Source organism: Eriocheir sinensis, chromosome 32 (genome assembly GCF_024679095.1).
Source record: "Eriocheir sinensis breed Jianghai 21 chromosome 32, ASM2467909v1, whole genome shotgun sequence".
In the NCBI taxonomy this organism is placed as follows: domain Eukaryota; kingdom Metazoa; phylum Arthropoda; class Malacostraca; order Decapoda; family Varunidae; genus Eriocheir; species Eriocheir sinensis.
Genome location: NC_066540.1, coordinates 12,603,150 through 12,628,351, shown reverse-complemented (window position 1 = coordinate 12,628,351; position 25,202 = coordinate 12,603,150). Strand labels below are relative to the sequence as shown.

General features: G+C 49.7%; 2 protein-coding genes across 3 annotated transcripts in view; one reads left to right on the top strand and one right to left on the bottom strand.

Moving 5' to 3' along the window:
- LOC127006432 (sialidase-like) overlaps positions 1-4,870 on the top strand; it is an 11,449-nt gene extending 6,579 nt beyond the window's left edge. The window contains exon 4 of the mRNA XM_050876382.1: positions 4,779-4,870. Within this exon, the coding sequence (XP_050732339.1) occupies positions 4,779-4,870 (92 nt within the window). The remainder of the gene's footprint in view (positions 1-4,778) is intronic.
- LOC127006153 (transcriptional regulator ovo-like) lies at positions 3,811-25,202 on the bottom strand. Of its 2 annotated transcripts, none has more exons than XM_050875688.1 (6): positions 24,002-25,202; positions 8,103-9,163; positions 7,750-7,902; positions 7,259-7,388; positions 6,707-6,895; positions 3,811-6,051 (listed from the first exon to the last, which is right to left on the bottom strand). In XM_050875688.1, the coding sequence occupies exons 1-6, from the start codon at positions 24,750-24,752 to the stop codon at positions 5,756-5,758; spliced, it is 2,580 nt and encodes an 859-aa protein (XP_050731645.1). In that variant the 5' UTR covers positions 24,753-25,202; the 3' UTR covers positions 3,811-5,755. The 2 variants fall into 2 exon arrangements, with proteins under 2 accessions (XP_050731645.1, XP_050731644.1); XM_050875687.1 differs by having other exon boundaries at positions 7,259-7,427; positions 24,002-25,201.

Here is a 25,202-nt window from a genome sequence, read left to right as displayed (position 1 = left end):
TTCACACAGTCACGCCCTCCATGCCTCCTCCACCCTGCCAACGAGTCCCCTTCATACATTCACGCCCTCCATGCCTCCTCCACCCTGCCAACGAGTCCCCTTCATACATTCACGCCCTCCATGCTTCCTCCACCGACGAGCTTCATTCCCAAAGCCACGTCTTTCCTCTTTCATCCACCCTTGCCATGAACTTGTCTGACACCCTTCACAGTTCCTTTCACTTCCCTCCGCCCCTGCCGATGAATCCTAGTCACACAGTCGCACTTCAGGCCTCCTCTACCTCCACCTCGAAACGCCCGCGACGCCGCCCTTTGTCTTTCTCGGCGAGGTGCCCCGCTGCGGAGGAGTGGGGAGTGGGCGGGGCTGGGAAGGCTTGGGGTTGACCTTGACGCCCGCTGGTCACTGCTCTTTGACATTAAGCTTGAACGAATATCATATTACGCCATTTTTTTTCTTTTCTGTTTCCTCTTAAGGGCGCCGTCAGATCGAGGGTTTGGGGGTACAGTATGCCGTGTTGCTAGGGACTATTGCGGCCACTTTTCTTGTTACTTATAGTAGTAGTAGATAAGAGCATGAGCCTGTAAGATGCCAGTAGGCCTAGACACGGCAGCCCCTGTAAACCTTATCCCACCTACCCTCATGAATATATCTAACTTTTTTTGAGTTTCTATCGTATTGGCGCTCAAAACATGACTATCAAGCCTCTTTCATTCACGCGGCACTCTACTGGTAAACCAATTTTTGCTTATGTCTTTGTATTATTATTATTATTATTATTATTATTATTATTATTATTATTATTATTATTATTATTATTATTATTATTATTATTATTATTATCATTATCATTGCTAATATTACGTGTTCGACTTTATGACAACTCAGTGATCAAACTCGTAAATAAATCTTAAAACATTGGCCGGTTTCTTTATGCGTCGTGCGCCTGTAAGTTTACGCGCCAGTATGTAAGGATAGTTATTTCCTGACCTTGGCAGTTCCCGATGTAGCCAAAAATGCACCAAAGAAATTTATGAAAGAATGAGTAGTGTGCAGCAAGAGGAGGTGACCTAACTATAAAGTACATAAAGTTGGCTATGGCTGCGCATGTCCGCGGTGTTCATTTCCGTCTCATCGGCATTGAGCCTGTGGTGGTTAAGAACCCATTGCCCCGGGACACAGGGCAGGGGTGACATCCGGGCTACCACAATTTACCTTCCCCAGGTTTTCCCAGGTACCCATTTATTGACCAGCCCGAAAGGAAAAATGAACAGATGCACGCCGACTGCCCGGGTTGGGATTCGAACCCGGGCCCTCGGATTCGTAGCTAGACACACTAACCACCGCACCACAGAGCCAGCTTCATACTTCATAAAATAGTTCAGATAAAACTTAGGTAAATCTTAGGAATAGCGGCTCCTAGCGGGTGCGCGTTTAGGGTAATTACAACATTTCTAGCACGTACGACGGGGTTTTGACAAGCGGACAGGCGTGTTTATGTCACAAGGGTGTATTTTTCCACGCTGGGTTCATGATTTCTTCCAAGGCGATGGGCGATGAGACTGCGAGCTCCGGGGTGAAGAAAGGGCAGAGCCCGCGCAGAAAAAATACACCTCTTGTGACATAAACACGCCTGTCCGCTTGTCAAAACCCCGTCGTACGTGCTAGAAATGTCGTAATTACCACCACACCGTGCCCTAAACGCGCACCCGCTAGGAGCCGCTATTCCTAAGATTTACCATAACTTAAATTTAGCTCAATCAGAGAGCTTCTGCAGCTAAGAAAAATACCATCCTTATATAAATTCACGAAAAAGTCAAGAGAAAAAATGAGTCTTCTCTCTGTAACCTGCAACTTGTTCACTGCGATGAAAACAAACAGTAAGGGCAACGCTAGACTCGAACCAGCTAAGAAAACAAGTTGAATTTCGTGGTGGATACTCAACATTGGACCGCATCCACGTTATTATTAATCAAGTTGCCGAAAAATCAGCTGAGGACAAAACCACTTTGCATTTCTTATTAGATTAAGTGATAGCATTTGATTCGGTTAAATTTTCAGCAATAATGCAGGCACTTAGGAGGTAGTTCGTAGATGAACCGAACATAAATGTGACAGATTAGCAATTCAAGAATTGTAGGAGTTGGGGCAGAAAGGACCAGGCGGAGAGATGAAAGTAGCGGCCGTACCATTAGGCAGCCTCTAAACCTTCCTCTTCCTCTTCCCTTATACGGTGTCCCCTTTCTGCGGGATACTATAAGGTGATCTCGATCCCTTCCTCCGCTAGGGCTTCTTCCGAGTTGGGTTGGTCGCCTCTGTAATCATCTCTATACGGAAATCTTGATAATTGAAACATTTTACAATAATTAGTGTAATCATACATACTTTTCAATGTATAATCACGAAGAAAATGGTTGATTGAAAGGCAAATATAGGTATAATTGGGAACATAGCGTGGGCGATAGGGTTGACATCCCTGCGAGGACCGTGTTTCCACTAGGCCTACGAGAGGGGAGGCCTTGGGGATTGGGAACTGCGTCAGCACCCCTTGGTTTCCACCTCTCTCCACGCACACAGCCAGGGAGTCCACATGTGCCCAGCGTCATCACTTCTCTGCCCCTCGCTACCATATCCCGTCAAGCAAGGAGCCGTTAGAAAAGTGTACGAGCCCCATCGGAGCTATAGGAAAAGACTACCTTGCTCCTTGAGCTGACCAAGGAGGCGTGTTGACATGGCAACTCGGCAAGGGTTAAAAATCATGATACAACCCTTAAGTCTTACACAACATTTTAAATCATTTATTTAAAAAAACTTTTGCAGATTCATATTAGATCAAATAAGTTTTATTATAATTCCTGGATCATTTATTACTATATTAATGAGAAAAATACAGAATTGACGCATAAAATATGCGAAGGGGCTCGCGAAGATGTACCAATCTCGACCCCTTGCCAGATTCCAACAATTTCGCCCCTCAACCCCTTTCCTTCGCTTACGGAGAGGGCCCCTCGAAGATTATGGTATGAGAAATTGGCCGAAGAGCTTCTATAGTCGAGGAGGCTGCCTTATGGTATGAAAACGGTGTGAATCAATGGCTAAAGAGTAGTAATAGCAGTATTACCACCAGCACTGCTATTGCTACTACTATTAGTACTACTACTACTATAGCTGGTATAATACTGTTTACTACTACTGCTAATCACTGTTTCTTCTACCTCTACTACCCCTCTCCTGGTGGGTCAGCTGGGAATCACTAAAGGAGTCAGTCAGTCAAAACTTTTCCCTTCCATGGAGGGCCCATGAGCCTCTGTCGTTCGTTGCCCATGGCGGGGGTGGGGTGAGGGCGGTGACGAGTGTGTGCCGTGCCCCGTGGTTATTTGTGCTAGAGGCTCAGCGATGGTCAATGTGCATCGAGGTTGGAAGGCGAGATGCTGAAACCCCGAGTCCTTGGGACGACACAATATAGCACGTGACTGAGTGACCAGCGTGCCGGCGCCGCATCCAGAACGCGGATTCGCGTCCCCCCCCGGCTGTCATAAACTGGGATTTTTCAGGCACCCCCGAGTGGCCTAAGACTACCCACATGCTGTCCTGAAGACCACCCATCAACCCAGACTCTATTCTCTCTCTAAAAGAGAGGGTCAAAGATGAGCTCCGGGGGGAGGCAGCATGAGCCAACCAAGATGGCGCCACTATAAGACACTTGCCTGAGCCATATCGGGCTGGGACCGACCATCAGGCCCCACCAAGAAAGCCTACCGGCACCATACGCAGAAACGTAAAAAAAAAAAAGGTGGATCATAGACCGTGTACTTGGTTTCAAATATTTTATTATCTTAATATAGATATATACAAAGAAAATAGAGAATATACGTAAACAGACACAAAAGACAAATCTAAAAAATATATATTGTAATGACTGAAATCAACAAGAAACCCGAGGGTGAGGATGACGACCTAGGCCATAAATAGGGTTAAGTAAAGGATTCTAACAATAACTGCAACCCGTAGAGGCGAAAATGACACGAGAAGCTCACCTTGAGAAATGACTGACAGCCACTAAGTGCCATGCAAGAAAATGACCCCAAGGCAACAGTGCTGCTGCCTCGGGCGCTCACGGCCTCGCCCGCCGGACCCCGTGTACTAGTGAAGCAGCGTGATGGGCGCCACCCGGCCCGGCCCGGCCCGCCCGCACGCCCAGCGGAGGCCATGCTTGCAGTGGTCGACTTGAAGAAGTGCCAAGACGAATGTAAAATCTGGTTGATTCCAGCGTCTTTTTAGCTTTCAATGAGACGTCAACTAAGCGTGAGAGGCGGGTTCCGTGCAAGCCTGGAGCGAGGTGGAAGGGGGGTGGGGGGGGGGGGGGCGTCTCTCACCGTGCTGAGTTGCACTAACTATATCATCACAAGATCACGATCCTACGCACTATAAGTCCCGTTGAATCACTCCACTCCCTCAGACGTAAGCCGAAGAATTGCTATTTGACACAGATGTGCTTGGAAGACGGATGCAGCTGTTCCTTGGGTTACACAAAATCTACAGCGAATCTAGGCAGTAATGAAAACTTTAAATATCAATCAATGCTCAGAATAACAAAAGAATTAAGAAAGAATTGGGGTAATGAGTGTAGCGGACAGCAGGGCCTTGAGGATGAGAGGCCCTCCTCTTGTGTTGTCACTGACGAGTGTCAAAGTCCCAGCAGAATTATAAAAATATAAAATTAAAGTAACGTCATATATACAGCTATTTACACCCTCCAGACCCTTGTACTTCACCGGCAGATACCACGAGAGCGCCGCGAGCCCACCGCGCACGCATGGAGGGCACCGCCGGGCCCGCCGCTGCCTCCATGCTGCACAACCTTGAAAAGTGACCCGCGCTGACCTGCAGGCCAGCGTCGGGTCACTAGTGGAACCGAGAAGAGGGAGGTCAGTCCCACTCCGGGGCTCCAAATGCCACATGTGGGCGGCAGGTGTCTGCTCTGAGGTAAATATCATTGGTTGGTATTTTATGCAAACATAAAATAAACGTATCACTTACGGCTTGGAGCACCAATCGTATTTAATGCCCACGTGTTACACTGGAGATCATAAACTTCTACACCAGACTGAAAGCTGTTTTGAAAATACTAGTCAGTTTTTCTGCTGCAAATTCTGAATTCCATGATAACTTATAAGGAAACTCATTCACGCTGTACCTAAATATTATATGAAGAAGTCATTGGTTCAGCAATAACTTAACACCTATATTGCAACTTTCGTGAATCAACTGTGCACCGCAAACGTCTCAGCGAGCCTGCTATCACTTGAGGCAGAGCCTGCTGAACAAAGCTACTGACAAGAATCACCTCCACGGAGGTGAAGCACATTGCTAAACTTAATATCTATTCCTAAACTAAAAGAAAAAAATGTTGCTTAAGAAGTTACACATAACTTATTAAACTTATAATGCCTTGCGTGTTTCTCTTGAAAAAAGAAAAAGAAAAAGCATGAAGATATGTTTATCTCCAGAGGCGGAGAGGAACGCGTGTTTAATAAGTGGCAGGACTGGCCAAAGGTATACATGTGGCCTCCTTGCACGAGTGTGGCCTTTATGAACCTGCTTCTTTCCCGCCAGGCAGGTCTGCTCGGCGCCAGGTCACGATGGCAGGAATAACCATCGGTGTGACGCGCGTGACGGCGGGAGCGGAGGCACAACCAACAAATGCCACTGTTGTTGAAGTCTAGGAAACTTGCGACAAGTCGGAACAGAAATCCCTCTATGTCTGACTCATGAGGAGGACGTTTGTGAAGTTGGAGTTGTTGAACTTGAAGTGTCTCTTATCGTAGAACTTGAGGAGCGCGGGGCTGTAGGGGTGGTTGTCCTTGAGGTGCATGTAGTGGCACTCCGGCTCGCCCGTGGTGTGGCCGCACTCCTCACACACGTACACCTTTGAGCGACGCTCCTTGTAGGCGTAGCTGTGCTGGACGCCGTGCACCTTCAGGCAGTGGGACTCGAGGGAGCAACGCTGCGTGAAGGACTTCTCGCAGAGGTTGCACTTGTATGGACGAACACCTAAGAGGAAGAAAAAAGTGTTATATGTTAGACAATTAGTGAAATTTATAGCAATTAGTGTAGGACAGCTGTCAAAAGATTATTGGACCCATTGACCGACCGCAGAGAGAATGGGCGATAACCAGAGAGGATAGCCCATTTCCCAACCTGGGGTAAATTTCACCCTGGGGGATATTTTATGATTCCAGAGGAATTTAACTTGAAGGAAATATAAATTACTAGCAAGTGATTTGTGTCATTAAGTAACTAAATATTGTTTGGCTACTATTTATTTATTATATTATTTGTTTTATTAAGCAAGTAAATTTCGTGTTTTGGCTACTTTTTTCCTCGTCCACATGAAGGGGGAAATCCGGGTGGTTGAAGTTAATGAAGGGGGAAACGACAGAGAAAAGGTTTGGAACCACTGGGACGGGCGCTGTGAGCTATAAACGGCGGAGGTCTTATACTGTTTTCACGGTACTGCTTCTTGTTCTGGTTTCGGAGTTACATTCCTGGCTGATTGAACCTCAAGGGTGCAAAAGCAAAATATGTAAGCAAGACCACATGTCGTTCTCCCCATTAATAAGGCAAATGTAGAACTAAAAGGGATCATTATTTGGTGGTTCTTTGATGCAAACAGGACAACATGTAACGAGCAGTACGGGATAGTTACCTGTATGTGTACGAGTGTGGCGCTTGAGGTCAAAGGTGTCGTTGAAACCTTTGCCACAAAAAGTGCACAAGTAACGCTTGACATCAGAGTGGCACTTCATATGGCGGTTAAGGAGTCGCTGGAGGCTGAACGCCTTGGAGCACACGCGACACACGAACTTGCTGTTGCTGCTTTCTTCCTCCACCACGACTGAAAAGACAGAACAAACGGGCACGTCAGTTTTACTGCTCCTGCAAGCGTTAATTCGTACGCCTTTGAGATTACCTTTGTATTAAGAGCACAAGAGACCTGATCAATCATGAGAAAATATATAATACAAGCAGAGAGCGAAGAGACAGAAACTGATGAACTGGAAGTAGTTTGCTTTTCTTAGGTCGCATAATTATTTGTTTGTCAGTGCATCAACGTCAGTCAAGTAGCTGTTATTTTGTGTTTTACATACTTTTTAATATTATTGGCTAAATAAACCTTTAGTTATCACTATCCTTATTGCTATCATTATTATTGAATATTTACTTGTGGAACCACTAAAGAAAGTCTCTCGTGGCATACCGGGAGGCTGCTGCATCTTCTCCGGGCCCTCGGAGCGCGGCATCTCGGGATTCGGCGCCAGCGGGTTCTTGATGCCGTGGCCGCCGTTCACGAACTCGAGAGGAGTGTCTTCGGGGAGGCCAAGCCTCTGCTGCAAGATGGACACCCTCACCTGTAGTGGCACCTCTCGCTGCACGGCAGACAAGAAACCGTTATATTCTAAACTGACTTTAAATGGTTTGACTTGTCACCAGAAATTAACGGAAACAACAAAACTAAGCTAAATGAAAAGTTGTTCTAAATGAGACGAGCTTAAATTCTGAGTTTCTAAACCTCATTGACTTTGCCTTTCAGTGAAGGTGTCAAATTTGTGAATGCAAAACTCTGGCTAGCTGGGTATGAGTCTATTTCAGGAAGGTAAAGTGATTATAAGGAATAAAGTTGAGGACATGAAGAAAAATGAAAATAATCAAGCTAGTGAAAGGAAGAGGTAAAGAGGTAACCTTACTTACCTGGAGGTCGTGGAGGGGCGGGGAGGAGGCGTCCAGGAGGGATGTGCTGCCGGGGGAGGGGCGGCTCGGGTAGGAGGTTTGCATGTATTGCGGGGACATGGGGGACCGCTCGCACCACCCGCTCTGGAGGTCAGTCGACGAAACCAGAGGAACCTGCGGCACAGAGGGTTGTTAAGTCAGGGGCCGGCAAGCCTCGTGTCACAACAATCAATACGTCCTTGAAAGCGACTCATTGACGTTGTTACAAAGTCGAAATCAACTCATGTGATTCAGTCTCAAGAAAATTAGCTGTTAGTAAACATTTATTTTCCTGGCACGGTGCGTTTAAAATAACAATAATCAATGTTCCTTACCTGTGTTTGGGTGGTGAGGGGCTCAAGCGTCTGCGCCTCAGGAGATCTTAGGATGGTAGTGCCGCATGTGAGGGGCGACGGGGCGCAGCTCAGCGGGGGAGAGACGGGTAGAGGTGACGGGGAGGGCGGGGCCACTGTGTACTGTGACTGAGGAGGCTGAGTCTGAATTTGCTGTGGCTGTAGAAGTGTCTGATGGTGCTGTGGCTGCTGTTGTTGATGCTGTGACTGCGGCTGATGCTGCTGGTGATGTGGATGTAGCTGGTGTTGGTGTTGGAGGTGAAGGTGTCTTTCTCTGAAGTGTGCAGGAGCCGGGAACGCCTGAGAGGTGTCGTTGGCGGTGAGGGGAATGCTGCGGCAGTGCTCGGGTAAGGAATAAACGTGGGGCTCGACAGGCAATGGGATCGGTGGAGGTAAGGAGGTGCTCTCAACGCTGAGGAGGCCTCCGCTGGGCGTCTGTCCACCTCCGCCCCCTCCGTCGGCACCACCCATGCCGCCCTTGTCTCCTCCGATGCCCAGTGAGCCAAAGAAAGACAACGAGGTCTGAGAGGTATCGGCATAGCCACCGCTAGAGCTGCCGCCGTGCTGACTTGGAGGCGCCCCGCTGCCGTTACCCTGGCCGCCGCCGTCCTCGGCACTGGTGGCTTGCGTGAGGTGCATGGAGGCCATGACTGGCGGCAGCGACTGAGGAGACACGCTGCGCGGGGAACGGGCGCGGCGGGTGGTGAGGTCGTAGGGCAGGATGGAGTCGTCGTGGTAGCGAGATGGGCGGTGGTCGTAGTCCATGGGGGACGGTGCCCTGTGGCGCCGCACGTCAGAGAAGGGTGGAAGTCTAGGGGAGGCGGCGCGGCGCGGTACGTGACAGTCCAGCGGCGCCTCCTGCGGGGGCAGCAGGATGTCTGCTGGGGGCAGCGCTGGCGAGCGGGTGCGGAGCAATAGTGTCGACTTTGGCAGCATGCGGCTGATGGGCGGCAGGGTGGCGCGGGGAGGGCGTTCTGCTGGGGAGTCCAGGGGGCAAGGGCTGCGGGCATGGGCGTCATCTCGCCAGTAACCACCGTCATCATCTGAACAAAAAGAGCTTTTATCAGCTGAGAGTTCTGCTTAAAGAAAATATCACAATACAGTATGATTGTACGATTCATTCAACATAAATTTCCTTGTGCATAAATGATTTAGATAGTCGCGGATCAATAAAGTATGGCCATAAATTACATCTATACATTCAGTGCACTAGTAAAGATAGGAGAAAGAGCATGCAACGGTAAAATTAACAGGACTCTGGATGAAGGCAAAGCGGATAGCGCCTATCACTCCGCCGCATATTCCCAAGACAATAAAACCAGACGGATTTGGCTGCCTATGAGTCCGGACTGGAGGGGGGGGGGGGGGCAAGAAGACTTTCCTCGAGCAGGGCTAGCAGTTGTTTCTCACCTCATTAGCGGTGGTCGAAAACGGCCCGCTGCTCCTCTCCCAAACGTCACCTCCACCAGGGAGGAGGGCGAATAATGCGGGCGCGCCCCGCCCCCGGGAGGGTAAGACGGCCGCTTAAGACTGGCGGCTTACGGCCTCGGGGCGGCCAGGTGTAAAGGAGACAGTGCAGGGATTTAGGGAGTCGGCGGGTCCCCGGGGAGCTTAACAAACGCTGTCCCAGGACAGTCGAGGAGCTCAAGTGTAATTAAGGAAGGGAAGGAGGCGGAGCTGCTCGCTCATCACGGCCTCGCTCCCTGGAGACGCCAGCTGCTCGGGACTCACCGGTGTCACAAAGCCAAAGACATCTACGTTGGGCCCTCTCGGGAATAAGACGGCGGGGGGCACGAGGGACGATGGTGGCTGACTTTACGGTTAAATCTGTTAAGGTTTCGAGGAGTTGACTGCCAGAAGTATTTGATTATTTTCTTCCCTGGCATCAACAGCGTAGACAATTTATATACAGGTGACCGTGTAGCGTCAGAGGATTAACATATGCAGGAGCAGAGAGGGAACGCGTTGCAGGAAGGGACAGGCCGGTGTGTATACATGAGTGCGTGTGGGCTGGCCGGGAGGGGCGGGGAGGGAAACTTCCGCTAGCCACTTCCGCGTTCGTAAGTGTACAGGAAGTAACACGGGCGCCGTAACAATGACTTAGCGGACTTTCATTATTTTCTGTCCGTAAATTCTCAACAAAGCCCGCAAACAATTGCATCTACGGCAACGTGAACGAAACTTTTAGACTCTATGTAACGGGAGTCTGGCGACGTGATGACGTGAGCAACGGCAGAGGAAGCTTCAATGACAAGAGGACAACATTGAGGGGGGGGCGTGGAGAGAGAGAGAGAGAGAGAGAGAGAGAGAGAGAGAGAGAGAGAGAGAGAGAGAGAGAGAGAGAGAGAGAGAATGATAGGACTAAGGTTATGCTGGTCACAATGATTAGCCTAAGATGATAGAAATGGCCCTCTGGCGACCCACTTGTAAATCCTAAGGCCTTCCTCCCCCCTTCCAGAATGAAGCCGCTAGCATCACTAATAAAGAAGCACAGTAATGAAACAGCCAAACGTTACCGCCCATGAATATAAACCAAGCGAGGGCGGCGTCAGCAATGCAGGGGAATGAATAAATAAATACTTCATGACGAGTAGCTTTAAAGTTCGCGGTGCTGATTACATAAATGGATGGAGATGAGATACGGGTAGTGCAGTGTGTGTGTGTGTGTGTGTGTGTGTGTGTAGCAAGTTCAGGGTCACCACGCGCTACTGGAAATGAGGTTTTGCATAACACGGGAGTGCTGAAAATTGTTGTGGATCAGTAACTCTCGCGTGCTAAGTGTTACATCCGCCTGCAGGAGTGGCTGGCGGAGAGGGGAGGGACAGAGTGGTAGTGAGGGTAAGGGAAGAGGAGAGGAGTGGGATTTGTCGGGCGTGGGCGAGGCTTAGGTAACCAACAACACAATAATTAGGAACGTTCTGTGTTGGCTGGACATGTTTAGAATTCCTCCTTCGTGCAAACTAACATGGGGGTGCGTTCGTTCCCCTCTGCTTCCCTTTTCCCCGTTTTTTCCCTCTTCTTCCCTTCCTGACACTGCATGACTCCCCCCAACATTGTGTTCCAGGTTTGAGCACGCCTCTGCGCAAAACAATGCAACAGATTAAGTGGATATACAAACACCCCGCTGCTGTCAAGGTTATGCCGCACGGCCTTGAACCAAGAGGCTGCAGTGGTGACCCAGGGATGCCGGACACCGTCGCTGAACTTGTCTCCTCCGTGTTTCCATCAGTGCTCACAGGTTATGATGAGATGGATGACAAAAGATAAAGCGAGGACTAAGCTTGTCAACGCATGTATTGAAAGGACGATACGGACAAGACAGAATGCAAAAATGGTATGCCAGCTTTAGATGAAGAATATGTTCCACCGATAAGCAATGAGTTGAAAAGGGAGGGTTTGTGCATAAATGAAAAGATTTTGGTGATAAATGTTGGAAGATGAAGTGAGGAAGGGAAGAGAGGGAAGGAGATGGGGAAAGAAGGAAAGGTGTGTCAGTAATTCAGGCGCACAGCGAGCGGCAACAGCCAGGTGTAGCGGCCAATTAACAGTTCAAGGTTAGTACTCGGGGTGCAGATCCTCCCTCCCATACACTTGGCCATGACGGGAAAAATGGCCTTGCCGATCCCGATGTAGAGGGTGTTTCGCGGCTTCCTGGTCCTCGCTGGAACCTTTAGCCTTTAATGGTTTCAGCGATAGATGTCCGAAATAAGCCTCCAACCCAAGAAATAAAAGGGATAATGAAATAGAGAAAAGCTTTGCCGATTCGTAATATCGTTGACGTTCGTAGTTTACAGGTCCTGTACAAGTCCTCGGTTAAACTATGAGCTTTGAGTGCTTCAGTAAAACATGCCCTAAATAAGCCGTCTTACATAAGCCGCGCCGTTACCTTCACGAGAAACACGTATATTACGCACATGAATCAAAGTCGACAATGATCGATATAGTAAATAAAAACGTGTAAGTGCTCAGTTTGAGGTTGCTCGCTCGTCAGGGAAGGCGTGAACGGCACGGAGAGGCGTCGAGGAGAGCTCTTGTTTTCTTTCAGTTCTGTTTCGCCATGGCGGCTGTTGCCATGCATAAGTTAACGGAAAAGAGTGGGTGTGGAGGTAGTTTAATTATGTGTTTGAGATAACAGGTGGAGGACCTCATCTCGTTTGGGGCTTCTCGTCCTGAAGAGAGTAAATACGACGGTCACTCATGTACACGTGTTTTGTGTCAAGTGACGGAAAAAGTGGACCTGGAGGCAGATTTAGTAAATTGCATCATATTAAGATCCTATGCATTTACTCGTCAGACTCCACCTGTCCTACAGAGAGTACAAGCGACGATCAGTAGCATGTGCTTCTCGATGCCCAGCCAGTGACCTGCTGACCCAAAGACGTAAAGCTACCAATACATGGGTTACATTTCCTTCTTAAAGCAGAAAAACAATAATTTCATATCATAAAACGAAATATTGTGACCAGACCCCTCAAGTTCCGGTAATTCCAGTTTCTCTCACCCTCTGTGTGTCTAGTGTGGCGGACGAGCAGAGCGAATGTTCAAGGCTCTAGTTTCTTCGAGCAGCCGGCGAGAGTGAACAGCCGAGGAGCAAGTGTTGTGGTTGGTTACTTGCAGCAGTCACCCAGCCCGGCGGCCACCTGTTCTCCATTAAAGCGCACTTGCACTTTTATTTCGTGTTTCTAGTGATTTTAGGTGCATGGAGGAAGTGGGAGGAAGGTAAGGTTGTTCGTGGTCCGGGAGGTCAGTCGGGGGCTTTCATTCTCAAAGCATATCCTCCCCCGAATGCTTCCTCACGCTTCTCCCCCACCCTCTCCTTTCCCTTCCCCTCCTCTCCAGCACACCCACAACCTGATCCAAACAAACCAGCAAACTCGTTGGTGGAAACACTGTTGCTGCTGGAAACTGCGGGGAATCACAAGAACACTGACTTCGTCCAAAGACGCCCGAGGCTGCCCGTGAAGGTCACCTTGGGAACGCCTGAACGAAGCTTTGTGCCGCGTCCGCCTGCTCGTCGCGGCAGCGGTGCGCCAGTGTTGCTCACGCGAGACCGCTTTTATATTTTAGGAACACAACAGCAGCTTTTACTTGGGTTTTCTGATGCTCTTGAACCGTGGATGTCGACACGAAGCAGCTGGTTGTGTCATGACATGCCCGTCATTCCCGCTTCTACCAAAACAAAAAAGTAAAGAGGACTGGCTTGTCGGGAACGGCTCACTTTCCTCGCCGTCTGAACATTAGTGAAACATGAGTGGGGATTCAAAGGTTATTTTCAACCTTTTCGCACTTGGACTGCTTGCAAAATTAATCATGAACCAAGTAATAAGGCAAAAATGACACTGGAATATTTTCGGTAAGTAAATCCTCGCGAGCCTCCCCTGTAACGCCAACACAGATCCAAATTGTGTGTTCATCGTCCCGTTCGCTGCGTAGTCATGCATGTATTTTTTCGTCGCTGCACCTGTTGTTCCCCGAAGCTACCGGTACACTGGAGGAAGTAGAGAGGGCTTGCGGTCTGCAGCTAGGAAGGTCCACGAAAACACTCCACAGGCGCACTGAGATAAAGTATTTACACTGAAGAATATTAAATAATCTTGCAGATGTTATTTTCGTGGCGGCGTCTTGGCAGTTGGTTCAACCCTTACTGGCACGTTACGTTTGCCTCGTCCACCACGCCCATAACTGACAGGGAGATTTTGCATGAAGAACATGTTTAGAATTTATGAATGATGCGAGAGTTGATGTAATGTATTTAAGACCAAAAGAGATTTGTACGCCATTAACAAGAGTGTAACATGCTTTCCGGGAAGAAGAATAGTGGGTGACCTCGAGGAGACTTTCCTCCCTGCAGGCAGAGGCGCAGCACCCTTGCCCCAGGTCGGAGCGTAACGAGCTGGGCAGCAACCGGAAACTAGGAGGCTCAGGGCAGGGCCAGGGAAGGGGAGCTAACTGGACTCCTACAATGAATGACCTTTTCACTGCTTTCGCTTAATCGGATTGGTTGAAAGTGAAGCAGCAATGTTTACCTACAATGGTGAGAACCCTTTCACAATAGGTTGTCGTACTACAGCTCCTATATTTTCTCACACAATGGAACGTGTAATCACCAGCTGGGCGAGGAATTTGCACAGATACAAAGGCTAGTCGAGTGGAAACTTCAAGTTGTCCAGAGATAATACTTTCCCAAATGCTTCGTTGTTTGCCAGAATATAACGAGATGAACGTGACTCGTCATCAAACTATTATAGACGAAAAGAAGTGACTTGCGAAGTGCATTACTTTTGCCAATTGTTGCTTAGAGAAGGCGGCGTGGCCTGGGCGGAGCCGTGAGCTGGGCAGTGGGCGGTGCAGCGCGGCCGTCGCTCAGCCGAGGCAGCTCTCATCTTGTGCGTGATCTAATCAGTGAGGCGCGGCAGCCTTGACCTACGCGCAGGGCAGGTGAGGGCGGGGCCCAGCGGCTCCTCTCGCCTTATTGGCACACCTCTCCTCTCCTCCTCCCTCCTTCCTAAACCTCGATAATTCGACTTTAATTTATCACCATTGCGAAATTCACTTTTTCATGCAGAAAGTGGAATTGTAAGCAGTACGTACAGAAATGCCTTTCATTTGATCATAACTCATTCAATAACAAGCTAGATGGTAAAAAAAAATGGAAATTGCTCACCCAGCATCTTTGTTCAGAAGCCTATCAAAGCGGCACCATTAACACTGTCTTGTGTCACCCATCACCCGCACGCCAGCCACGTATTGATCAACATCTATTGAGAAAACTCACGTCACGTAGGAGAGCGCCTTCCTAGAGAACTGGGTTATCCATACATCAAAAAGGTAACTCCAAAAAGTGTGTCCGCCTCCCATTGAGAGAGGACGCTTTGTCTCCATGGCGTGAGTGCCGAGTAATGCACGGCGTCAGACCAAGGGCGCAGCGGACAAACTTCCGCTCTTTCATACAGCAAGCCAGTGTCGCTGACTCCACGCTCCCGAGGCTAAGCCACGTCATGATGGGTTTCAAACGCGTGCAGATGCTGAAACTGAGCGACTATCTGAAGTAGGTGGACGGAGGGAGGCTGTCCCCCAGTCTTTCAGGTGGACCGAATGTATCTTGCGCGGAGGGAGAAAGAGAAACCAGCTCACCTTTCTGGGCGGGCGGGAGGGCAGGCGGGGTCACGGAATAGTTCAATTGCTCCCGCTGGTTCCTGGACGGGTTGAAAAGTTGCCAAAGCAGGAACAGAGTTGTAGTATATACCGCGCCTATTCATGTGCATATGTACCCTGGAAACAAAATGAAAGCGGGGTACGAAATACTGCAACACTGATGATTACTGATCGTAGAAAAAAAATTGAAAACGTGTGTACATTGTAGCGTGTGAGTGACTTGGGAAGACCGAGTCGGGTCAGTGGTGTGTGGCGGGTGTGGGTGGGAGGTTGCAGCCCCCCATGCCCCTCCCCGGCCCGGCCCGCAGGCCCTCCCCGCAAACCTGTTACCCGTGGCACGCTGCCCAAGCCCGCCTCTGCTCCGTTGTCTTGCTCCAGATTCTTATGAACAAACACTTCAACGGATAAATACATTCTCGGATGATTAATAACAGAGTAACATATATGTAAGGAAACGAAGTTTTATATGTGCAGCTGTGGAGTTACAGAGACCTTAACCCGTTCTCAAGTAGCAAGCCAAGTGCTGGCCGGCAGGCACCACGCTGCGGCTGGCCTTGGCAGTGAAAATGACGCAGTTGTCCACTGGGTCCTTCCTTCAGCGCGCAGGTTTTGTATCCCCCTCGACCTTCCACCCTCCCGGACTCCCCGTGGCCACCAGTCAGCCAGGGCCTGGCAGAACACTCCCCTAGCATGATAAGTGTACACCAGTGATCGATACAAACGGTTCAGAATTATGTGACAGCAAAACATTTATATATATGTGAATTTCATGTTTGAAGTACAGGGCAAGGAAAAGATATAGACGGAAAAAGACTGAAGTGATTGGCTGTGATGATGCCCATGAGCTCTGTGCGGGGTCACACAAACACCAGGTACTTTCCTGGGTCGAGACTCTGCACGGCGGCGTGCCTGGCAACTAAGCGGGTCATGAACGCTGAACTCATGGGGAATATAGAATAAAGGATAGCATCGTTTAGCGTACTGTACATTTACTTGGCAGTGTATAAGGACGAGAGCGCTAAGTATCTATTATTCTCTGCACCACACGTCTAATGTCCACCTCTACCTTCTCTCCCTCTCCAACATCCCATATCTTCCTGGCACCCACGACTGAAGTAACTCCCGCACCCTACAACACTCCTCCATAAGGCTCGTAGTTGCCTCAGATCATCTCTCTACTGTTTTCATGCGATAACAGGCTGTGCACTGCAACGTCAGAGAGGCGACTGGCAGCGGAGAATGAGCTGAGGCGTTGGGGCGTTCCAGTCCGTTCCACATGACGGGTTCTGGAAGTCTGGAAGGTCTCTACCCTCCAGCACCGACAGTTGCCTCTTCATGAGTTACTGTGAATATTTTGCAAGTCGTCTTGGAATACTGGATCAAGATTTTGAGCGGCCGCAGCATTTATGATTTAGACAGCAGACGGTGATTGAAGAATTTTGAGCTTTGGTGATAACAAAAACAGTTTGCTGTGTGAGACTTGTGTACGACTGACGAAATGGTTTTCCAAATGTACAAAACTAATTTGGGTAACTGTACACAATACTTACGGATGCAAAGAATAAAGCTATTAAGTAATTAAAGACCACAGTTAGTTATGTCCTGTTTTATACTGAAGAAAGGAAAGCGTCTAAAGCAGCCTCATAAACTCGGCAGGTTTTAAACAGCTCACATCCTTCCATGAACATTTCTTCACTGCAACACAAGCTACCGTGGTGCAAAAACCGACAAACCGCACTCGTGCACCGCCCAAAGTCGGAAAACAACACATTGCAAGTCACTCCAAACACGTCGTCCACAACAATCATCCGCTCGCCAAAAAAAAAAAAGCAAAAAAAAAAAAAAAGCGGGCCGACCACGAGACTTCCCCCTTTCCACCTGCCGCGAGCTGCCGGCGTTGACATTGAACGTGTACATTGCACTTTGACTCTTAAGACAGTTTACAGTCAGGCCAGAGCAGACCCGTCGCTGTGGGGCACCGGGCCGTTAACAGGGGCCTCTGGCAGGTTATCTGCTCGGGGAGATTAACAAGTCTCTTATGCATACCTGCTCGTCATCAGATACACGTGAACAATTAAAAAGTTACAATGTGCATTATTCTTTGTTCACAGAGTATTTGGGGTCAGAAACTGGTCTGCCCGTGCCCTTGACGAACCATTGAATAAAGAACGTAATTGCTGGTTGCGTTATTGACAAGTCAGAGGTGCTGAGACTAGATGGCCGAGGCACAAAGGGTGGCCGGGCGCGGGAGGACAATGGCAGGTTGTGGACAATGTCGATAAGGTAGCGCGTCGGTGCCAAAGCAGACTGATGCTGACGGGGACGAGGGCTGTGGGGAAGCTTGTCATGTAGACCCGAACGGCTAATCTGGCCGGCGTTCGAGAGGATGTCTGTTCGTTAATTATTTAGGGTAAGTAAAACATCCTGGAGTGGTGAGATGAAGCCCTTATGGCGCTGCTGGAGACGTGCCCAGCTGCCGAGGTCCAGCATGACGCACAGCCTTTGACAGCAGTGGGCTAAATTAACCAACCGTACTAATGCATTACCCGCCGGACCGTCTCTACATCGCGTCGAACGGTGGACTGTTTTGTCTACAGGCGGCGGGTAATATGTTTAAAAATTCTGGGTAGAATCTGCTTATCTTTACATCACTCAACAGACTTTTGATGCAGACCATATAAACCGAGGCAGCACTGAGTGAGTCCCTTTCGGCCTTAGCCTCACTTAGAATGCCGGAATGGTTCGGCGGACGCCAGCTGACGGTCCTTTGTTATGTGATGTGGCACCGCCCACACTTCACGAGCCGTTCATGGCCGCCAATACTAACAAGAGGCAGCGTGAATGCAAACGTTAGGATGGCAGCGTGTGTACACAAAATATTTCCAGTCCTACCTCTTGATAAGCAAGAGGACTGCATGAGCACGTCATGATGACTATTGTGAAAACAACAATAGTTTCTTAAGGGTTGGTGGGCAAGGGACGGGAGTGGAGGAGTGATGATGCTCGTGCACCGCCAGCCTCCCTCAGCTCCCTCGCCTTTGCCGGTGTCCCAAACAGACAAACTCGCGTCGTGGACGGAGCAGGTTTCAGGTTCGGAGCGTCAACACCGCCAGATGGATGATAGGAGAGCCCACATTATATTCCACCTGCCGCCACTATCCTTTTCCGCCACCCCCTCACCCCTCTCCTCCCGACCAGCGTTCATTCACCGTTACTCACAGCCTTGAAGAACAACGTTGCCAAGTCTGGCCGCATCTACCTTTTATCCGACTCTTGTGGGCGACCCAGCCTTTCAGTCTCTTGTCCAGCGCCAGTGTTTACATAGGGACTGACAGCTCCTCAGCTACTTATACGCCGAAATAGTAAATGACCACCGTTTAGAGAGTGACTTGAGCGAGGTTGTGGCGTGGCGTGGGTTGGGCAGCTCACCGCCGTGGCGTCAAGGACAACCCTCGCCTCCGGTCATGCTGCCTTACGGTTCTGTCACGTTTCTCTACTCTTACTCGCCTCGCACCCCTGCCGAGAGTGACCCCTCCGTGTATCAGTGTCGGGCTCTGATCGCTCCCCTTTATAAAACGTCAGTAAGTGAAATGCGAGGCAGCTCCAGAGCCCGAGAGGGCAGGTGCACGAGCCCTGTGCCTCATCAGTATTCCAGGCACGAGGGATCCACAGGCCACCACGCTTCATGCTCGCGGGGTCGGTCCACTGATTCGATTTAACCCTGTAATTTAATTTTTGCTATAAACCGCCCCACTGACGCCTTGAGGGTGTCTGGGCATAGCAGCGACCACGGCAACAGCGGCGGGCAACAGTGTGAGGAGGAAGCGACGCCTGGCTAGGGGAACAGAAGGGTTGTGGGTTAGTGAGGAGGGACAGTAAGCGAACCGTTCCTCGACGTGGCTGCCCCGAGCATACCTAATGAGGGGGCTTCAGCGTCTCGTCAGGCTCCCCAACCATCCTTCCCTTAAACATGCACCGGGTTGACTCAGGAAGGGACAAACAACATGCACTCACCGTTGTGCAAGTCTCCATGACAAAGGTAAGTTTGGGTAAGAGTGATGGGACGTGGGTAGCCTGACCTGCCCAACGCACCTCTTCCTCTACCTTTACCTCCTCCTCCAAAATACGCCGCGGGGAAGAATAAAAAAAAATATAAAAAAAACTCGGAACCTCTACACAAAGTACGCAAAAGTGATAACTATTCCGGGTAATTGAACGGGCCTCGGAGGGAAAGAATGTGTGTGTGTGTGTGTGTGTGTGTGTGTGTGTGTGTGTGTGTGTGTGTGTGTGTGTGTGTGTGTGTGTGTGTGTGTGTGTGTGTGTGTGTGTGTGTGTGTGTGTGTGTGTGTGTGTGTGTGTGTGTGTGTGTGTGTGTGTGTGTGTGTTTGATGGAAAGTTACGGTCACTCAAGGTAAAGAAGGAATGAAGGAAAGGAAGAGAGTGAAAAAAGAAAAGGAAGGAGGGAGGCAACGGATAAGTCATGAGAGAGAAACGGAGACAGACAGATATTAGAAGAGAGTTAAGCTGTGAAGGAGGAGGAGGAGGAGGAGGAGGAGGAGGAGGAGGAGGAGGGGGAAGAGGAGGAGAAGGAAGAAAGGTTAAGTTTATGCGGGAGGAGTACCCACGGAAAGAGAGGGAGGGGGAGGAGGGGGAAGAAAGGAGTTAGGTGAAGGAGAACGAAGGGAAAGGAAGAGGGAGAGAGGCCACAGGTGCGAGGAGGTGCTTTAGGTAGGGTTACGAGAGAGAGAGAGAGAGAGAGAGAGAGAGAGAGAGAGAGAGATTGAGAGAGAGAGAGAGAGAGAGAGAGAGAGAGAGAGAGAGAGAGAGAGAGAGAGAGAGAGAGAGAGAGAGAGAGAGAGAGAGAGAGAGAGAGAGAGAGAGAATCTATCCTAGAGTAAGATAATGGAATGCAGGTAAAGAAAGATACGTATTTAGTTTATCCCACAAGAAAGATTTTGAAGGAAGAAGAGGAGGAGAAGGAGCAGGAGAGCAGAGAGGGAAGAGGACGAAGAAGAGGAAAAAGGAGGAGAGGGCGAGGGAGGAGGAGGAGGGAGGCGGTGTCAGAGGGAAAGGGTTAAGAAAGGGAGAGCTCAATCACCAGTTTTTCATCAGGTGAGAGAGTGAGTGTTCTTCCTGCTCCTCCCTCCCTGCCTCGCATCACTTCCTTGTCTGAGCTCCAAGATCGGCCTGGACGGTGCTGCCTCCACGCGCCGAGGACAGATGGGCCGCAGCGCAAGTGATTCTTCAGGTTTTGCTCTCCATGACCGATGATTCTTTAAGTTTTGCTCTCCATGATTGATTGTGGCTCCGGCTCCTCTTCCTCCTCCTCCTCTTCCTCGGTCAAATCTTTAATTAGTTATTGTCGTGTGTGTGTGTGTGTTGCTATATACAGACGAGAACTACCCCCAACCTTGCTATTTACCGTTTTTTTGTTTGTTTTTGCTCCTCAGTGGCGGCGGATGAAGGGAAATAGATTGTTAATGTTGCCTACATAGATAAAAAAAGGGAGAGACGAGGCACATGTTCGGGCGGGAGGAAAAGACGTAGGTTAACTATAAAGGTGAATGTTAGGGGGGAGGGGGGGGATGTGGGTGAAATAGGAGGAGGACACGTGCGCCGATGTGGATCAAAACACGTGATCTCGAAAGGCTCAACGGATTAGCATTATAGTCACTCTTTAAAAGGCCACGAACGATGATTACTCTGCCTAGGCATTGTTCAGGAGGCGTGATGGAGGGGAGGACGGAGGGACATCATTGAAAGGAGGTAGACTCGAACGAAAGCTGGGAGGAGGAAGAAGGAGATGAAGAGGGATGGAGGGAGAATGGGAAGAGAGGGAATTGCAGGAACTTCAAAGCAAATAACTCGTTCGTCAGTATCGTTTCACGACTGTCTTTCTCTCTCGACGCTACGCGCAAAGAAAACTGAAATATGCCGAAAAAACAAAGTGGAGAGAGAGAGAGAGAGAGAGAGAGAGAGAGAGACAAAGCTACAAGAAAAAAAAGTGAGAGCGACGTAAGGTTCTCCCGTCTCCTTTATGCAACTCGCGAGGGTCTGTTCTGGGCGCCACTGGGCAAGGACAGAGTCGTATTTTCACACGCGAAACAAATAACAAGTGGAAGAGAAAACGGTTTGGCCAGTCTAAGGTCGTGTTTTAGCGCCGCTGCACCGTTTCAGTTTTAGCCTTGAAGCTGCAGACGCTCACCGAGGCAGGAAAAGGTGCTCGCTGCCATCAGAAATTAAAGGCACCCAGGTCGCTCATGTGCCCGTGATTGGGGTTATTGTGTGACTCAGCCATTATTGATGAAGTGTATGTCAAGGGCGGAAAAAAGTAACACAAGAAGTGGGACGTCCAGTACGTTCGTCTAGAAAGTTAGGAACGACCCTGCGTGAAGGCCACGTAACTGTTGAGTCTGGTGCTGCCGTCAGCGTCTGCCTTCACCCAGCCAGCCAGACACCTCACGGTCTTGTTCAGCTGCTCGTAACTGTATCACCCACGAGTCCTGGGCGCACGAGTTCTTGCTGTTCAATGGGAGAGGCTTCCAGCAGACAGCAGCCGTGTAAATAACGTAGCTGTCTCCTTATACAGACTAGGCCAAGGTTCAGGACGCCACGTGAACCTTTTATTGGGTTATGACGAACCTCAACTCTTCCTCGTCCTCACCTGCTTTTGTTCTTCCCTATACGCCCCTCCACTACACACTGGTCTGGGGTGTATGGTAAAGCCTGGGTCCCTGCGGCAATGAATGATGGATGCTGAGCTTTAGTTAATTGGTTCTACGGAAGAGTCGAGGAGTTACAGGGCCGAGCAGGGGTGTCAGGTAATGAGGAACCACGGCGGGTATTAGGCCAGAGACGTGAGTTGTAAGTTTCTTGTAACTCGCCGAGGCCAAGTTGGTCTCCCACTCACTCTCGCTCATCGTCTTTTAGCGTTCATTTCTTTCCGTTTCTCATCTTGGCGGCGTGTTCGAATTTCTTCCCTTTTCTGGTTACTTGACAGTGATTTTACATGCCAAATGCTTTTGCTTTACTCTTGGTCGTCGAGATAAAGTTATATAGGTTTTAAGAGAACGTTATGCGTGACGGTGACTGAATAAAAATGGAACAGAGTGAGTGAAGTGACATCTTAGCTCCGCCATAACCTCGCTCTGGTCTTTCCGGGCCAGAGAAACAGTAACTTAAGTGTGGAGGTGATGGTGTCCAAGGCTGCAGCAACCACCGCGTGATTCGCTTTGAATTCATTTCAACATTAACATTCGTATGGCTTCACTAGATAGGGACGGCTCTGGTCACATAAAAAGCAACCAACGTGTTATAAAATGTGAAATATCAGCTAAAATAAAATGAGTTTTTCTTCCTAAAACGAAGAATAAGTAATCAGATTATATCTATTGCTAAACAAGCATTGAAAAGGTTCCTTCCCTAAAATTTGCATATCGTGTGATTTACATATCGAGGAGACAAAGGCATTTAAGTGAGGCACGGGGGTGAATATGGCGGGAGGAGAGGGAGGTGATGCAAGAGCTGGCAATACGAAACGTAAGAGTGGGCGGACATGGTCGTAGTAGTTATACCCAACGAAGGAAAGGAAGTGCGTGTAGGGTGGTGGGAAGGGCTTGACGCGGAGGGAAAGAAAGGCATTACTGTGGACAGAGACGCGTGAGGGGGCGAGTAAAAGCTGTCTGTCAGGTTGTAGTGAAGCTGTCGGTGGTAGTGGTGATCATGTTGTTTGACGGGGGTGTATTTGGTGGTGCTGTTGCTTGTGTTGTGTGGTGTTGGGGATGGGGGTAATGGGGATGGGGTATTGGTGTTGATGGTGGCGGTGGTGACTCAGGGTGATGGATGGGATGGTGATGGACGTGTTGCATGGTGATGAAATGATGAGGTAACGAAATTTGTGATGATGCTGGTGATGTTTACACGGGTAGAGAGTTATTGTTGGTGTATAATATAGTGATGTTGGCTGTGGAGGCGGTGGTGAAGGTGATGGTGGTGCCTGTGGAAGCGGTGGTGATGGTGATGGTTTCCGCGCTCTCGGTGGTACTGGAAGAACCTGTTTGTGAGATAACTGGCACTCTTGAAGTCCTTTCCCAAGACTTTCCTGAAGTCCCGTTGGGCGTCCCGCACCCTCAGGGTCAACAAGTCATGTGTGGCGCGAGTCAGACGCACTTCCTTCTCCCCGCTGCCTCCCTCCTGCCGGCGCTCCCTCGCTCTCTCCGCCCCATCCTCTGACATGCCCGCCACAGGTGTGGGGTCATTACACCTGTTCACCTGCGCGGTAGCCTTAACTGAAGGGTCTACAGTGTCTTACAATGTCTTGCGTGCCGAGAATGTAAACAGCACTGGACTACGGTAGATTACCTGAGCGAACTTGTGTATACAACGTTGGATTGGTGTCTATGAACAACATGCATTAGTGTGGTAAATTTTACATGCAGGCTTCAGTTACTTTTTTAATTACGTGAATCCTTCCAAACATTAAAAGTATTGACCAGCCTTTCTTCCCTGGGGCGCACCGTTCATATTGTGTTCAGCTTTCTACTTCGTGAATGTTCCTATTTCTTGAGAAAAAATTCTTGCATGCAGCAGAGATTTGCTGTGCCATTACACTATCTGTTAGGTTGAAAGATTTAGCATGAACAACTACTCCCTTCCCACATGCAAAAGAGGATATGAAGTGCAAGAAGAGGTTCAACGTGCGACAAACAGTTTTCAGAAATCCTTACCTCTGTCCCTGACGGTGAGGGAGAGCGGCTGGTCGAAGGAGTGGTCATCCAGCAGGCGCGGCGGGGAGTAGCGCGGGGGGCGGCGGCCCGGGCTGCCGGCCCGCTCCGTGCCCCTGTCCCCGAGTCGTAAATCCAGGGAGCTCTCTCTGTCCAGGTCGACTGAGGCATCGCGGGTCACTTCCAGCCGACTGTCCCGTGACAGGTCGAGGCGGCTGTCCCTGGGTAGACTGAGGCGGCTGCCAATGGACAGGTTGAGGTGGTTTTCTCTTGACAAATTTAGCCGGCTGTCTACTGCTAAATCAAGGCGGCTGTCTCTTGATAGATTTAAACGGCTTTCTATGGGCAGGTCCAGGCAGCTGTCCCTGGATAGGTTGCGACGGCTTTCCCGCGGAGAACTAAGACGACTGTCTCTTAACAGGTCGGGGCGACTCTCCCGCGATAGGCTGCGAGGAGAGTCTCGTGACAGGTCGAGACGAGCGAGATCGAGGCGCCCCTCCTTCCATGGGGCGGCGACGTTGTCTTTCCTGAGGTCGATCGTAGACGGAGTCGGAGACGTGTCCATAAGAGTCTCCCGCGGAGAGGACCTGCCGCTCCGAAGGTCCAGCGTCGAGGGGTTGCTTGTGAAGGGGGAGGAGCTGAGGTCTGCATGACGGCCGCGCTCATCCTCGAGGGGTGCTCCTGCTTTCTGCGCCTCCAACAGCTTCGCCTGCTGCTGCTGCAGCCGGTCTTTGATTAAGAAGATCTTCGGCATTTTGTAAGTTTGTACACAACACAAAAAACTTTTATTCCGGAAACTCGTAGAAGTAACGCGACTTATAATAATTATTTAAGTCATTCACTGCATTTCAGTGCTTGACGCAAAAGCTATGGTCAAACAAGTCAAGTCGAGTTCACTGTGTCGTGCGGGCGGACAGTTCTGGGACGAGTAGCGACTTAGGTCCTGAGGAGCACCAACACGAGAGGCACCAAGAGCACCAGCAGCGGGAGGACTGGAGCGGCTGCGTGCGGCCCCACAGACTTGTACGCTACGCAAGAAGTGAGCCGCGAGAGTGTAGTATATAGTGAAAGTTGCCGCCGCCAGCACCTCCAGCTCCAAGCCTCACCCGCGCATGCGCCAAGCCTGCTGTCACCACCTGTTCATCTATTTGATATTTCGATTTATTTCTTAGTCCAAGTAATAAGGCTCCTACTCTAATACGAT

Bases quoted from the DNA above. Each gene is read 5' to 3' on its own strand.
- LOC127006153 (XM_050875687.1), bottom strand. From the start codon at position 24,752: ATGCCGAAGATCTTCTTAATCAAAGACCGGCTGCAGCAGCAGCAGGCG. The intron at 9,164-24,001 runs GTAAGGATTTCT...CTTTTTGTTCAG, and splicing joins CCTCACCGTCAGGGACAGAG to ATGATGACGGTGGTTACTGG. The intron at 6,052-6,706 runs GTAACTATCCCG...TCTTCCTCTTAG, and splicing joins CCACACTCGTACACATACAG to GTGTTCGTCCATACAAGTGC.